The sequence below is a fragment of the Erpetoichthys calabaricus genome, chromosome 7 (genome assembly GCF_900747795.2).
Source record: "Erpetoichthys calabaricus chromosome 7, fErpCal1.3, whole genome shotgun sequence".
In the NCBI taxonomy this organism is placed as follows: Eukaryota; Metazoa; Chordata; class Cladistia; order Polypteriformes; family Polypteridae; genus Erpetoichthys; species Erpetoichthys calabaricus.
In genome coordinates, this window is record NC_041400.2 from 78,680,184 (window position 1) to 78,695,156 (window position 14,973).

General features: G+C 38.2%; 1 protein-coding gene across 1 annotated transcript in view; it reads right to left on the reverse strand.

Moving 5' to 3' along the window:
• Positions 1-2,604: 2,604 nt before the first annotated feature.
• LOC114655054 (oxytocin-neurophysin 1-like) overlaps positions 2,605-14,973 on the reverse strand; it is a 35,404-nt gene continuing 23,035 nt past the window's right edge. Inside the window, exons 2-3 of the mRNA XM_028805960.2 lie at positions 3,749-3,956; positions 2,605-2,889 (exon numbers count right to left, since the gene is read on the reverse strand). Coding sequence (XP_028661793.1) covers positions 2,756-2,889; positions 3,749-3,956 — 342 coding nt within the window. The 3' untranslated portion in view covers positions 2,605-2,755. The remainder of the gene's footprint in view (positions 2,890-3,748; positions 3,957-14,973) is intronic.

Genomic DNA, 14,973 nt, shown 5'->3' on the forward strand with positions numbered 1-14,973 from the left:
GAAACACCACTCTTAACATCAGCCAGTTCTGATAATGTTCCTCACACCATCACCCTCTGCTTCCTGTGTTTGAGCCAATTCTGCACCCATCTAAAAACATCACCCTGAACTCTTAAAGTCAAGATAAATAATATCTTATGCTCCACATTGATAATATCTTTTTGTTGCTTACTCTTAGAATTACAGCATGTTAGTAAAACATGACCTTCCTCTTCTGAACCCATCCTGACTGTTCAGAAAAGCTCCTGTTCTTGTCATGTGCTGCTCAATCCTCTCCTTAATAATTCCTTCAATTAATTTTCCTTTGTTGCATGTTAAGCTTACTGGCCTATACTTGCTTGGATCTGCCCAGTCACCCTTTTTATGCAGATGGCTAATATCTGCCAGTCCTTCAGAATCTCCCCAGTGCGCAGTGACTTCCTAAAAGTCCTGTCCAGTGGAGTTCTTGCATATGCTCAATCCCACAGGCATTCCTTTGCACAAACTTATTTTGAAGATAACAGCACAAGTTACGCTTTTGAGAAACTTAAATCCTCCTAAACTGTGCAATGGCACAAGACTGCAAATAAAAGCTTTACACAAAAATGTAATTAAAGCATGTATGTTTACTGGCTCTGGTCAAGGAGAAACTGTGTATATACTGTATATTACTCTTATACCGCCTGACTTGCCTTTTCAATTTAAAAACCTATAATTTCCAATTAAAGTGTGTTTTATTCGTAGCACAAGGTCAATCTCTAAAATAGGTGGGAGTGGATTTGTGGGATGATTGTCTTTCTCATGCCTAGCTTTATGTGGTGTGCTCCAGAGTGAGTTCACCTTGCTTCCTATTCATTCTGAAATCTGGGGTTGCTACATATAACATTGTATACAGAGAAGTATTGTAGATCCTTGCTCAGTATATTTGCTCTTTTTGTGTGTTTTTTGTATACAAGCACAGACTTGTTACTTAATCAAAAGCTGAAATAAAACTGTGACCATATTTTTATATCAGCCAATTTATTAAATAAGATCTTTTCAAGCAAAGCCGCGGGTATTAGCTAGTTAGTAATAAGACACATACCTGGAAAGTTATGGTTCTGGCAATAACACTAAGCAAGCCTAGCAACAGGTGGCGCCAATGTTTTCAGCTGAGCAACCAAAATGAAGGTGAAAAAATTGACAAGAAAATAAAAAGAGATACATTGGCTCAGCTACTCAGTGAACATGGAAATCCTGCCAAAATGGGCAAAAGGATTTGTTCTGTATTGTAAAAAAAAGTTTTGATTTTGTTACATGCTGGTAGGTCTTTATTGATCATTTTTATAGCCAGAATATGGCACTTTTAAACTTGTTTAAACCCTTTCCTATGCCTGTATATCTGACAAATACTCAAATAGCATAAGTTTTCATAGATGCTATGGTTATATTAGCATATGTATCATGTTCTGAATATTCTCACTATCAAAATGTACAAATATTTTGTTATTACAGACCAAAGCATGGTCTACCCACAGCTGGGCAAAGCTATTCCGAGATCTGGACAGTGGAAGAGGCCTGTTGTCTGTGAGTTTCCTATTTCTACTACAACAAAATAAGAGTTTTATATTGCTCAGTGTAATTGGTGCCAGGCAAAAGAGATTGGCTCAGGACAGGCTGACATACCTGAAAGATATGATTAGAGAAAGAAAAGCACATGCTAAGAGTGGCAATGCCCATGCAGAGGTATTGGCACTGCCCATGATGGTAAGCTTTTTAGATGCCTTGGATGCCCAAGGAATGCAGAGACAGTAGAAAAAAATCAAAGAGAGTTAGTGAGCAGCCAAAATTTCTACTTGCCGACATAGGGCAGTATTTCATTCCAGTTTAGCAAAAGGATAATGTTGTTCTTTGAAATGTCTGGTTTCAGAAAATTAGCAAAGTTTTTTTTAATTCTCTAACCTGTTAGAATGCAGCACATTTTCCCAACTTGTCCAGAAACTGCCTAACAACTTATTAGGGTTATGCCTACAGTTGTAAATGTAGCTTTGTAGCCATAGACCCATTTCCAACCATGGAAGTGATTCCGTTTTTAACAGTATGTTAACACAGGAGAGGAATCAAAGCTGCCTCAAAATATTGGTACTTTAAGTCTTTAATTAAAGGTTGGGTTAAAGTGAAGACCTACAAAAACAGGCCAGGTTTAACAAGGTCATGAGGAAGAAAGTGATGGGAGGTGAAGAATAGAATACTTGTTGCTGTGTTAAAATGGTGAGCAAGTGAGCTAGGAAAGGGATTGACACCTTTTGAGATATAGCCATATTAGCAGTAGTATTGTTATTTTCTCTGTTTTAAGTTGCATCAGTGTATGAACACTGTGCTTATGTATAGTTGAGTGTTTGGTAAATTAAACACACCATTCTATTTTTTAATATTTTGCTCTCTTTGGCATAATTCTGTTATAATATGCAGATTAGATGTACATTTTGGAGCATTTCTTTGTTCAGGCTGCTCTTTCAGATGTATTTATCTGGGAATGTATTTGTACATAGAAAAAAAGTATTTGTTTAAACATATTTGATTTCTCCATTGATTCAAGACTTTTCTATAAACCACATATAAAGTAACTTTGAAAATAAGATTAAATCAGATGTAAAAGGTTTATTTTATTGATACCACAAACATATTTTCAATCCAAGTCAGATTAACATTAAAAATTAGATTAAAAAATAAATCCGTCAATGGGTTATTTAATCAACAGCAGTATTTTACATTATTATTTTGGTGATCACTAATCTTATTTCCTTTCAGACTGTCGATCTGCCAGATGAAGTAATCTAAGGACAAATTCTCCCGGGGTAGACATTCCTCCATCCAGGCGGCTACTGTAAATTTCTCCTTGTGCGCATATGGCATCCATGTGACAGCTCTCTGCAATGACCAAGAGATAGGATTAGAATGTTATGCTTAATTTTAAATAAAGGTATATTGTGTTCTATAATTTATGCCAATTTCACTTTGTTTTAGTTCATGACAAATTTTCTTGGTCTGAAGAATGTGGTGACTTGGATCCAAATGTCCATAAAAAAATTCTTTCTTCTAAAAAACCCAAAAAATAAAATAAAACAGAAAAATTATTCCTCAATTGTTGTATTCATACAATGTGATTTTAAAAGTCAAGTAAACTTTTAGCAGAGTTGCACTCAAGCTTTTATTCTAATGATAGAAAGGGAGAGGGAGAGACAGAGAGAGAATGGAAGGTAAGAAAGAGAAAATGGAAGAGTTCAGAAATTACTTTTCCTTGTAAGCTTAAAAAGGGTCACAGTTTGTTATAGTTAATTGTTTAGTCATCCTCCATTTGATTTTTGCTTTAAGGTAAAACCCCCACTTAAGCTTTGTGAAGTGGACCTGAGTGACGAATCTCCTGACATTAGTCCCTCAAAAGTCCAAATAAACTGACAAAATTATTTTAGTTTGAGCACCATAGCAACAACATATTTTTTCAGCACTTCATGCGTAACTTTTACCCCATGAACTTTGGTAACTGATCTCAGTTATTAGTGTATTGACCTTTGCTATATCTGAGTATGTTTTTGAAATGCCCATATAAAAAATATAAAATAGTATAAAATAGTATATATATATATATATATATATATATATATATATATATATATATATATATATATATATATATATATATATATAGATCTCTGCCACTCTCCTAAAACTGTCCAGGTGGACTTAAATTGAAGTCTTTGGTGTTTTCTTTGCAAAAATGTTAGCTTACCTTCATCACAACAGATCCCAGGTGCTGCACAGTGTCCATCCTCTTCCAGTCCACACACTCGACCACTAGCCTCACATGGAGAAGACAAAAAACTTTCCTCCAGACAGCGTGCACTCTCGGGGGTTCCTATGTAGCAGCCGAGCTCTTCAGAACAGCAGATACTGGGGCCAAAGCAACGCCCCTTATTGTCAGGACCACATGGCATACACTGTGGAGTTAAAACAACAAATATCAAAAGAATACATCCTACTGTGATCTATTTGATAATGAATGAAGAATAAACTATGACAAAAAAAAAACCAAATAAAATTGAATGAAAAAAACAAAAGCAAGAGATATGAATCCAAACCAGCACTAGAATCAAGGCAAGAACCAACTCTGAAAAGAACCCCAACCCATTGCAGAGCACACTCATGAACAACTCTGTTACTCTTGATCAATTTTGTGTCACCAGTCCACTTTACAGTATATGCTTTGTCACATGTGTGCATTTAGAAGACAGCTTAAGGGCTCAGCTGATGGTAATTGCCCTCTGAATCACGAGTTGGTGTTGTGTACTAATGCCTTCTCATTTTCTCACTTTGCAGACTGGAAGACTGATGAACTTACCATCTCTGACATCACTTCCAGTGTCTGGCCTCCTGAACCCATCCCTTCCTGCCGGAAGCACATAAGACTGGAAGTTCGGCCATCTTTGGCAGTTCAGCTTTGAACTCACGTATGGAAAGACATTACTTTGTTGGTCTTTTTTGAAAGTTTATTTTTTCTTGTTGTTTTCAACAATATATGGATACAATTTGCCCATCCCTTTTTACTTGTCTTTTCTCAGAATTTGCACTACTGAAGGAAACCAGAATTCCCAGAGTGAACAGACACACATAAATTGTACTAAAAGGTACTCCAGTAGTGTACTAGAACAGATCAAAGCGCTGCTAGATTCTATTGCCACAGAATTCACCTTCAAATCATCCATCAATTTTACTGTCATGTGAACACAGCATAAGTAAATTATTACTTGTGTGACTCCTCAGAACAGCTCACAAAAACACAATATATATATATATATATATATATATATATATATATATATAGTATATACACACACTGTATATATTTCATGTGCAATGGAATAACCTAGTAACTGCCGTTTTTTTTCAAAATTGAGTTGTTTTAGTTTTTGGAGTTACTAGGTCTTTCCTTTTCTGGTCATAGCACGATGGAAGAAGCTAGTATGTACACAGTATTTTGCATACTGCAGGAAGAAAATCTAGCAATTGCACTGATCAAGAAGATGTGACATACTAGGTTTATCCATAGTTAGTGAGATATATATATAATATAGTCATGCATGTTCATCTGAGAGACCACCTTAGGGCACATTTAAAAACTGTTACACTTTGAGCCAGAGGGTGTGGTCTTAATGTCTTTTCTCTTTCCCCCACTGCAGAAGGAATGATTGACAGCTGTTCCATCACCGATGTCACTTCCGGTTTCTGCCCTCATGAATCTGCTTCTTCCAGCTTGTATACATCATAACCAGCTCTAATGTCATCTTGCGGCCTTCTGAAGAAGGCTCTTATCTGAACAAAACAACTCCGGTTGTTGCAGTCATTTCCTTTTTTTTTTTCTTTTTGGCTATTACAATATACAGGGATCAAAACTACAGTACAGTGTCCCAACTCTTTTTGACATCTCCTTATGTCTACTTACAGTGGAGTAGTCAGCAGGATTTTAACCAGCATGAAGGAATAGGTCAACGTTAACAGCAGTCATGGGCTACCTGACCAACTGCAAGGTCTGCGGGTTCAGGTAGGAGAACAACAACTCCAGCTCACCAAGGTGGAAGTTTGTAGTCAGGCAAGAGCTGTTCTACAGCAAGAATGGGGGTTGGGACCATCTCAAGTACTGTTAACATCAAGGCTCATTTAATAACTGTTACATTACGAACCAGAAAGTGATGCTGTGGTCTAATGCTGTGTCTCTTTCCTCATCTGCAGAAATAATGATTGAAAGTCCTTCCATCTCTGATGTAATTCTAGTTTCTGACCTCCTGAACACACCTATTTTGGCTTGCACATGTCATAACTGGCTCTAACGACATCTTGGAACATTCTGAAGAAGGCTCTCGTTTAAACAAGACATCTCTGATTGTTGTAGTCATTTTCTGATTTTTTTTCTGTTTATGCCATCTCTGCAGTGCCCTAAATCTTTTGATGTAACTTTGCGTCTTCTTCCAATGGCGTAGTCAGCCAGGATTTTCACCAGCATGATGGAGTCGGTGGACTTTATGGCAGTCATGGGTGCCATAACCAATGATCTGCAAGCTATGTGACTTCTTACAACACACACACACCTATGCATACACACACAAAATATTTATTTGCACTATTTGTTATGCTACAATATTTGTTCTTATGATTGGCTATTCAGCAACCTTAAAAACTTGTGGATAGAAACTATCCCTGAATCTATTGTGCTGCTGTGAGAGCCAATGGTCCTGTTCCATTTGACAGAATGAAGAAGTAAGAAAAGTGGCTGTGCAGGATCGCTGAGGTCTTTAATTAAACTGTTTGTCTTTTTAAATAAGGAAGTGTTGTATATTTCCTGAAGGCAGAAAGGTGCCAGTAATATTTTGTGCTGCCCTTACCACCCTTTGCAGAACTTTATTATGTTGACCTGAACAGGTGCCATACCCAGCTTTATACGGTATAACCAGGTCTTTGGTGTTGCTTACATTAAGGGTGAGATTACTGTGTTGTTCTGGCACCAATGAGTCAGACCACTTTTACAAGCTATTATAAATAAGTTCTTTTTACAGTTACTGAATTGGCAGTATCTCTACTGAACATCATATAAAGTTTATTGGTAGCTTGATAAAACTTCCTAGATTCCGCAAACTAGTGAAAAGTGTTTTTATTTACTTACATATTTGTATTTTAGTTTTTTACTGCTATTTTTACTTTTTCTTAGTTTTGCATTCATAGATGAAAATACCTGATATTGTGAAACTATTTTGGTGCCAGAATAATGTTTTTAAATATTTATTCCTACATTACCTTGCATTCAATATAGATAGTTGAAGGACCCTGCCTCTGTTCTTCTTAACATTTGACATGCCATACTTTCTGTTCTTATGTTGTGTTCTAATGGCTAACAAAAATAATTTTAAGTTTTGACCTTGCACATTCACACTCTCTATAAATATTGTATATTTTAATGAATGATGCTATTTCAGTGGTTTTGCGACTGTCCATACGTCTATTCAATAATGGAGAATCCACTGCATCCACTAAACAGTATCATCTCCAGACAGAGGAGCAGCTTCAGCAGCAGACTGCTGTCACTTTCCTGCTCCACTGACAGACCGAGGAGATTGTTCCTCCCCCACACTATGCAACTCTTCAATTCCACCCCGGGGGTAAACTTTAACATTATTCAAAGTTATTGACTGTCTGTATACCTGCATTGTTATCATTCTTTAATTTAATATTTTCTTTATCAGTATGCTGCTTCTGGAGTATGTGAATTTCCCCTTGGGATTAATAAAGTATCTATCTATCTATCTATCTATCTATCTATCTATCTATCTATCTATCTATCTATCTATCTATCTATCTATCTATCTATCTATCTATCTATCTATCTATCTATCTATCTATCTATCTATCTATCTATCTATCTATCTATCTATCTATCTATCTATCTATTAATTGCATGCTCTCACTTAACTGCTCAGTGACCACTTGAGGTTCCTATATTGTGACTATTCAAGTTTAGGATAGTCTTAAGTCTTAATTCTTAAGTTACATACACTGTTTTTTCTGTGGTTCCCTTAGTAAGCTAAATGGGGTAAAATTCAGTCCTTGGGTCCCTATCTCCCCAGCTCCCACAATTTTACATTATTATGTGTGTCAGAATACTGTAGAACCTGTTTTTTGTTTTTTTTCATAACCTTCTAGGCCTGTAGATAATGGAGTTCTGTATTTAACCTTTTTCTTACGGAGAAGTTATCATAGATCAGCATGGCTGGTAGACAATGACAAATCGCTCTTTGGAAGTGTTTTGAATACAACATTAAATGCGGCAATAGTAAATGTGCTGTCATAGAGCAGGGAGCATTGTTGGCTGATTAAGGTTAGTATTCCCATAAACCTTAAAGTTCACCTACAGAATCATGACAAATTGACCTACAGTCTAGGCAAAGAAAAAATGGCTGAAAGGTGCCAACAATCAGAATGCATATGCAAGTCCACATACACATAATGGAAAACAGCAAAGTTTAACATCATGTTTACAAACAGGAGCAGCTTGGAGAACAAACTCAATCAAGTACAAAAAATGTGAAGATGCCCAAGTTAATTTATTAATTGAAACTGGTATTTCTACAGTTTGCCATCATTCAGAAAATTTGCTACCTCTCTCAACCCCTAATTTAACATGCCATGTACTGCATGTGTAAAAATTAAGATGGGATTTGTGAAATGTAAATTGTGAAATGGAGAAAGAACTGTTCCTCTCATTTATGTTTGTGCAACCATTTATTGTTTGCTTTATTCCAGTTAATTTTTAATTTACATTAAAAGTTAATTTTGTTCAGCACTAAGGATCAAAAAATATAAGCATCTTATAAAATTGTTTATATTTACAACCTTATTTTGATTTTGCTTGTTTTTAATGGGACATACAGTACAGTGGAACCCCAGGTTACGAGTTTAATCCGTTCCAGAACCGAGGTCGTAACCCGATCTGCTCGTAAACCGAACAAATTTTCCCCCATTTAAAATAATGGAATGAGATTAATCCGTTCCAGCCCTCCCAAAAAGTCCCCAAAATATCATAAATAATGGAAAAAAAAACATGTTTTTAAATAAGAAACAAACATCAAAATACTGTATTAGTAAATATAGTTAAATAAAAGATAAACCAATTTAAGAAAATGTAATCTTACCTTGGCGGCAGATAACGGAGAGTTGCTGAGGAAGGAGGGAGGGAGGAGGGAGGGAGGGAGGGAGGACTGGCTGCATTTTCGGCACCTTTACATCAAAAAAAACTAAAATTGAACTTTCTTAACTGTACGTACATACATGAATTGTAAAAAAATAAACTTTCTTAACTTGAAACTTAGCCTAACACTTAACATTACGTACGTATGATTTTTTTTTTATGCTAATCATCTGTTTTTGCCTTTTTGGCTGCACTTTCGGCACCTTCACTTATAGCAGTTTCAGTTTTAGTACAAAGATACCTATGCAACGACGTTTGCTTTTGCCTGCTTTTTAAAAGCTTACGGAAGTGAGCCAAGCAGGTGTCATCATAATTTGCTGCAGAACGACTAGTTGCAACTTTTTCTGGATGTTTCTTTTCAATGAAACTTGTAACCTTCTCCCACATTCCCAGCACTTCTTTAATTTCACTTGTCGAAATTTTCTCTGTCTCGACTTCCTCCTCACTACCGCTGATCTCTTGCAGAGCCTCTGTACGTTGCATGTCCTGCAGCTCAAGCAACTCCTGTGTTGAGAGTTCCTCCTCATGTTCCTCGACAAGCTCGTTGATATCACCCTCGTCAACCTGCAGACCCATCGACTTGCCGAGGGACACGATTTCATGCACTGGATCTACGTCGGGCACGTTGGTCTCGGTCTCGGTCTCGATCTCGGTCTCGGTATCAAGACCAAATCCTTCAAAGTCCCTCGCTGCAACCGCATCAGGCCATAACTTCTTCCATGCAGAATTCAGTGTTCTTCTGGTCACTTCTTTCCACGCCAGGTCAATCATGCGTAGGCATTGCACGATGTTGAAATGTTCTTTCCAAAACTCTCGGAGTGTTAGCTCCGTATTTTCTGTTACATCGAAGCATCGTTTGAACAGATGCTTCGTGTAGAGCTTTTTGAAATTGGAAATGACCTGCTGATCCATCGGTTGCAGGATTGAAGTCGTGTTGGGTGGGAGGTAGAGGACTTTTATGAATTGATATTCTTCCCGGATGTTGTCTTGGAGACCGGGCGGGTGGGCTGGAGCATTGTCGAGGACGAGTAACGCTTGCAGAGGCAGTTTGTTTTCTTGAAGATACTTCTTCACCGCAGGTCCAAAGCAGAGATTTACCCAGTCGATGAAGAACTGCCGCGTAACCCATGCTTTTGGATTGGCGCGCCACATCACTTGCAGTTTTTCTTTAAGAATCCTGTGAGTCTTAAAGGCTCGAGGATTCTCTGAATGATAGACTAGCAGTGGCTTCACTTTAAAGTCACCGCTAGCATTTGCACACAATGCAAGGGTGAGGCGGTCCTTCATCGGCTTATGTCCTGGCATCTTCGTCTCCTCTGCTGTGATGTACGTCCTACGGGGCATTTTCTTCCAAAAAAGCCCCGTCTCGTCGCAATTAAAAACTTGCTGGGGGATGTAACATTCTGCCTCGATGAGCTGCGCGAAACGTGTGATGAACTCGCCAGCTGCCTTCTGGTCTGCACTTGCTGCCTCGCCATGTCTTACGACAGAGTGAATGCGTGATCGCTTCTTAAATCTGTCGAACCATCCACGACTAGCCTTGAATTCTGGTTCTACTACATCCGTAGATGTGGATGGTTCTTTCTGCTTCAGGTCATTGTAAATGATGCGAGCTTTCTCGCTTATGACTGTTTCAGTAAGTATATCTCCTGCCAACTCTTTCTCTTTTATCCACAATAACAGCAGGTTTTCCATTTGTTCGTGGATAGCCGACCTTTGCTGTGTAATTACGGTCATGCCTTTTGCTACTTTTACACTCTTTATGGTCTCCTTTTGCTTTAGTATTGTGCATATCGTGGACGTACTGCGGTCGTAAATTTTGGCGAGTTCCATCACACGCACACCTCTCTCATGCTTTTCTATAATTTCCTGTTTCAACTCGACTGACAGCATCCTTTTCTTCTTGCTGCTGTCCTTTCCACTTCCTACCTTCTTTGAAGACATGGTTAATGCCCAATATGTATGATATGGCTCTGGGTAGAAGGGGTAGAGGTTTCCGGGTAAGAAAGGCGAAGCGGAAACTAGCAGTGACGTTTCGGAGCTCGGCTCGTAAAACGGGCAAGCCTCGTACACCGGGCAGAAATTTTGCTCGGATCGCGGCACGTAAACCGAATTACTCGTATACCGAGCTGCTTGTAAACCGGGGTTCCACTGTACCTCTAGATTTCTATTAACATTAAAATAATAATATAGTGGAACCTCAGTTGTCAAACATAATTCATTCCTAAAGGCTGTTCAGAAACTGATTTTTTTGAAAACTGAAACTATTTTCCCATGTGAATTAATGTAAAATTGATTGATCCATTCCCGTACCCCAGATGATTGCTTATTTAAACCTTTATAACACTACTTTGTGCATAAAATCGTATAAAAAAACAATGAAAATGCATAAAATCTTACACAAAAAGACACACACAATAAATAGATAACATATAGATGAAAATTTAACTTCAATTTACTTGTACGGAGGAGTTCTTCGGCCCAATGGTAGCTTATAGGGCAGATGTCAACTTTTGTTGTCATGTGGGGTTGAGGGCGGAAATCAACTGTAAACATTACAAAAATGTGCCATTATGGTAGAGGTAGTTTCTCTTCGCTTGGAAGAATGTTAGACTCATTGACTTGACATCAAATTCTCTGTGTCTGCGTGAGTAGCGACAAGCAAAGAACGGTAAGAATGGCACCAACATCTGGCAAGAGAGCAAGACGGATGCACAAAGTAAAATACTCAGTGGATGACTTTTTGTGTATACTTTATTATTTTGAATTGGACTCTGCCTTGTTGGACTTCGATTTTTGTGCAAGTGATCTGGAGATCGAAATCGAAAATGAAAGTGAGTTACCACCGTCAACTGATCGGTCCCCGCATTAGCTATTCGGTCCCCAGCTGATTGCGGTGCTGCACATTTTCGTGTAGCTGTTGTGTCTATGTCAACAATTGCCTGGGACGACTGCCACTTACAATGACAAAAGGCATAAACCAGATTGCATTGCACTGCGACCTCCACCACTGCCGTTCATACGTTGCCTCCCAGAGGCAATTTCAACCGCCACAGCCAAAAACAGTGAACACACAGCAAACAGCGGCCACAAAACAAGCAACAGACATTTTATGTCAATTTATGTGTGAAACCATTGCTTTGTGCATGGGCAAACAGTGGCAACAGCACACTGCACACAGCAACAGACGTTTTATGTTGGTTTATGTGAGAAATTATTGCTTTGTGTGCTTTTCAGAAAACAGAGATTTTTTGAAAAATATTCAGCCATGCGAGAAAAGAAAAGAAAATCTGGCCTAAAAGTGTTAATAACACAGTAATTTATATATAAAAAAACAACAAAATACAAAATTAAGAAAAGGCACTGTGAATTTAAGTACTGACCAGAGACTGCAGCGTAGCTGATGCTGCTTCAGCTGCACATCACAGACCACAGAACATGTGGTTGCTGGTTTGTCTGTTCAGGAACTAAGATTGTGTTCGGACACTAGGACATTTTTTGTTCAGAAAATATATTTGGGAACCAATTTGTTCGAGATGAGAGTTGTTAGACAACCAAGGTTCTACAGTATATCCAAACTCATTTAGTGTACAGTTCTTTGTGATTGCGACACAAAACTAAACTCCATATTATCACTTTCCTGTACCGTAATTACTGAAACTAATATGTGTTTATTTTTATATAAGTATATTATATACAAACTACATTACCCGGCTTTGCCCTGGAAATTTTGAAAAATGATGGGACTCAGTTATAGTGCCATGGCATCTGATTTGGTAATAGTTAATCAGATGTATCAGAAGTACTATGTAATTAACTAAGCACTTTTCTGTATATGATATTTGTATTTATTTTTACCTTGGGCTAATATTATTAATTCACTTGAGCTTCCTACTGTTGAACATGCTACATGCAAAAGTCCATGAATAAAACATTTCTGCTTTTCCTAGTGGCTGAATTTAGCTTTTGTGGATGGTCATTGCAAAACAGAATTTTATAGGAAACTCTACTCTTTTGATTTGAAACAGGTAATCAATTAATGGTAATTAATTGATTAAAATTTCTTTATCCATCTTTTGTTAGGTGTATATTCAAACTTCTTTTTTGTCATACCTATAGCCAGACAATAAAGTTCTATCAATAAATTATGTTTTACTTTAACTTACTACAAACAAACATTACATGTACAGAGTGCAACTTTAAGTGACCGATATAATGAATTGAATATATAAAAAATTGCACAGAAAAGAACAGGTGAATAGAAATAATTTTGTGAACTATGAACAGCATAGACTGTGGAAAGCATCTACAGTCAGTTGTACTGAAGGGGTGGTGGGGTGGTGCGGTTCGTGGTGGTGTTGGTGTTAAAAAGATTGAACTTGGCATTAAAGGACATCTCCCACTTCAGTATTCAGTAATGTTACAAAGGTGATTTAAAGTTGATTAATTCAAAGCTAAAAACTGCTATAAATCGTGACTTTCTATTATCATCAAATCCAAAATGTGTACTGCCTCATTATACAGTGGGTTTGAATAAATTCTGCTAAGAAAAAAACTAAAGTTACTAATTATTTTTACTCACTCAAAAAAATATTTTCCTGTTCTTTTCTTATCGCATTCTGAAAAACAGCATCACAATTAGCTATAGAAAAAAAATCACACTTCATTCTATTCAGTCGTGGCTTGGCTCCATCGGTTAATTTGCTGGGGGCTTTTTTTCTTTTTTTTATTTCCTTGGTGTTGTTTTTAACTTCAAAAAGTTCTTAACGCAGATCATTGATTGGTATTGCAAACTTAATGAGGATATGCAGGTGGACAACATTGTTGGCTTTTTCAAAAATGCAAGACTATGCACTGATTAAAAAACATGTAATCTGTTTATCTCACATGTAGTATACATTATATAGTATATATAGTACACATGGCTCTTGAGGCTGATCATCCAATTACCTGTGAACCAGCCAATTTCATTGAGATTGCACAGGTAGTAAACAAAGTTAGAGTAGGGAAGGCTGCAGGGATCTGTGGTATCTGGGGTGAGCTTCTCCAGGCTGGCAGTAAGGCAGTCCTCCTGGAATTGCATGCAATCTTTGTTTCCATTTGGGAGACTGGCATCATCCCAACTGACTGGAAAATGGGTCTTATCATCCCTTTCTGGAATGGGATTGGTGATCGCCTGGATTGCAGCAAATACAGGGTGATAACACTGCTCTCGGTGGTGGGTAAGGTCCTTGCTAGAGTCATCCTAAACAGGATCCGTGATCACTTGCTCACTTGCCAGTGACCAGAGCAGTCTGGTTTTATGCCTAAGAAGTCTACCATTGCATCTTGGTATTGAGGGTTTTCATTGAGCGCAAATGCTAATATTGGCAAAGTTTCTTTGCAGCCTTTGTTGATTTTCATAAAGGGCTCGACTCAGTTGATCAAGCTGTTCTGTAGGACATCCTGAGACATTGCGGGATCCCCCAGAAGTTGCTGGATGTCATGGCTGGCCTGTACAAAGGTACTGTGAGTGCTGTGCAGAATGGAAGGCAGAACATCTGTGTTTTTTCCAGTTAATTCTAGGGATTGTTAAGAGTATGTTCTTGCTCCTACCCTGTTAAATACTTGCATGGAGCGGATGTTGTGCATGGTCATGGTATCCAGCAGCTGTGGGGTCGGTGTTAGTGAAGAAAGATTCATAGATCTTGACTTTGCCAAGCATGTCAATGGAGGCTCTGATTGGGGCTCTTGAGACATTAAGTGAGGAGTCTGAGAATCTGGGCCTGCGAGTGTCCTGGATAAAAACCAAGATCCAGGTCTTTAATGACCTCTTTGGCACAGCCATCAGCAGTGTATCTGTCTGCAGGGAAAGCATTTACTTACCTCGGCAGTGACATACATGTTTTTGGTGACACTTCCTATGAAGTCAGTAGAGAGATTGGGAGAGCATGGGGGTTCATGAGTTCGCTGGAAAGGAGTGTGTGGTGCTCTCAATATCTTTGCAAGAGGTAGAAGGTTCAAGTCTTTAGAGTCCTGTTTTGCTGTTTTGTTATGAGACATTGATGCTATCCAGTGACCTGAAATGAAGACCGGACTCCTTTGGAACTGTGTCTCTTCGGAGAATCCTTGGGTAGCTCTGTTTTGACTTTGTGTCGAACTAGTGGTTGCTCAGGGTGTCCCAAATGAGGTTCATTGCCTGCATTGTGAGGAAGCATCAGTTATGGCATTACAGCCATGTG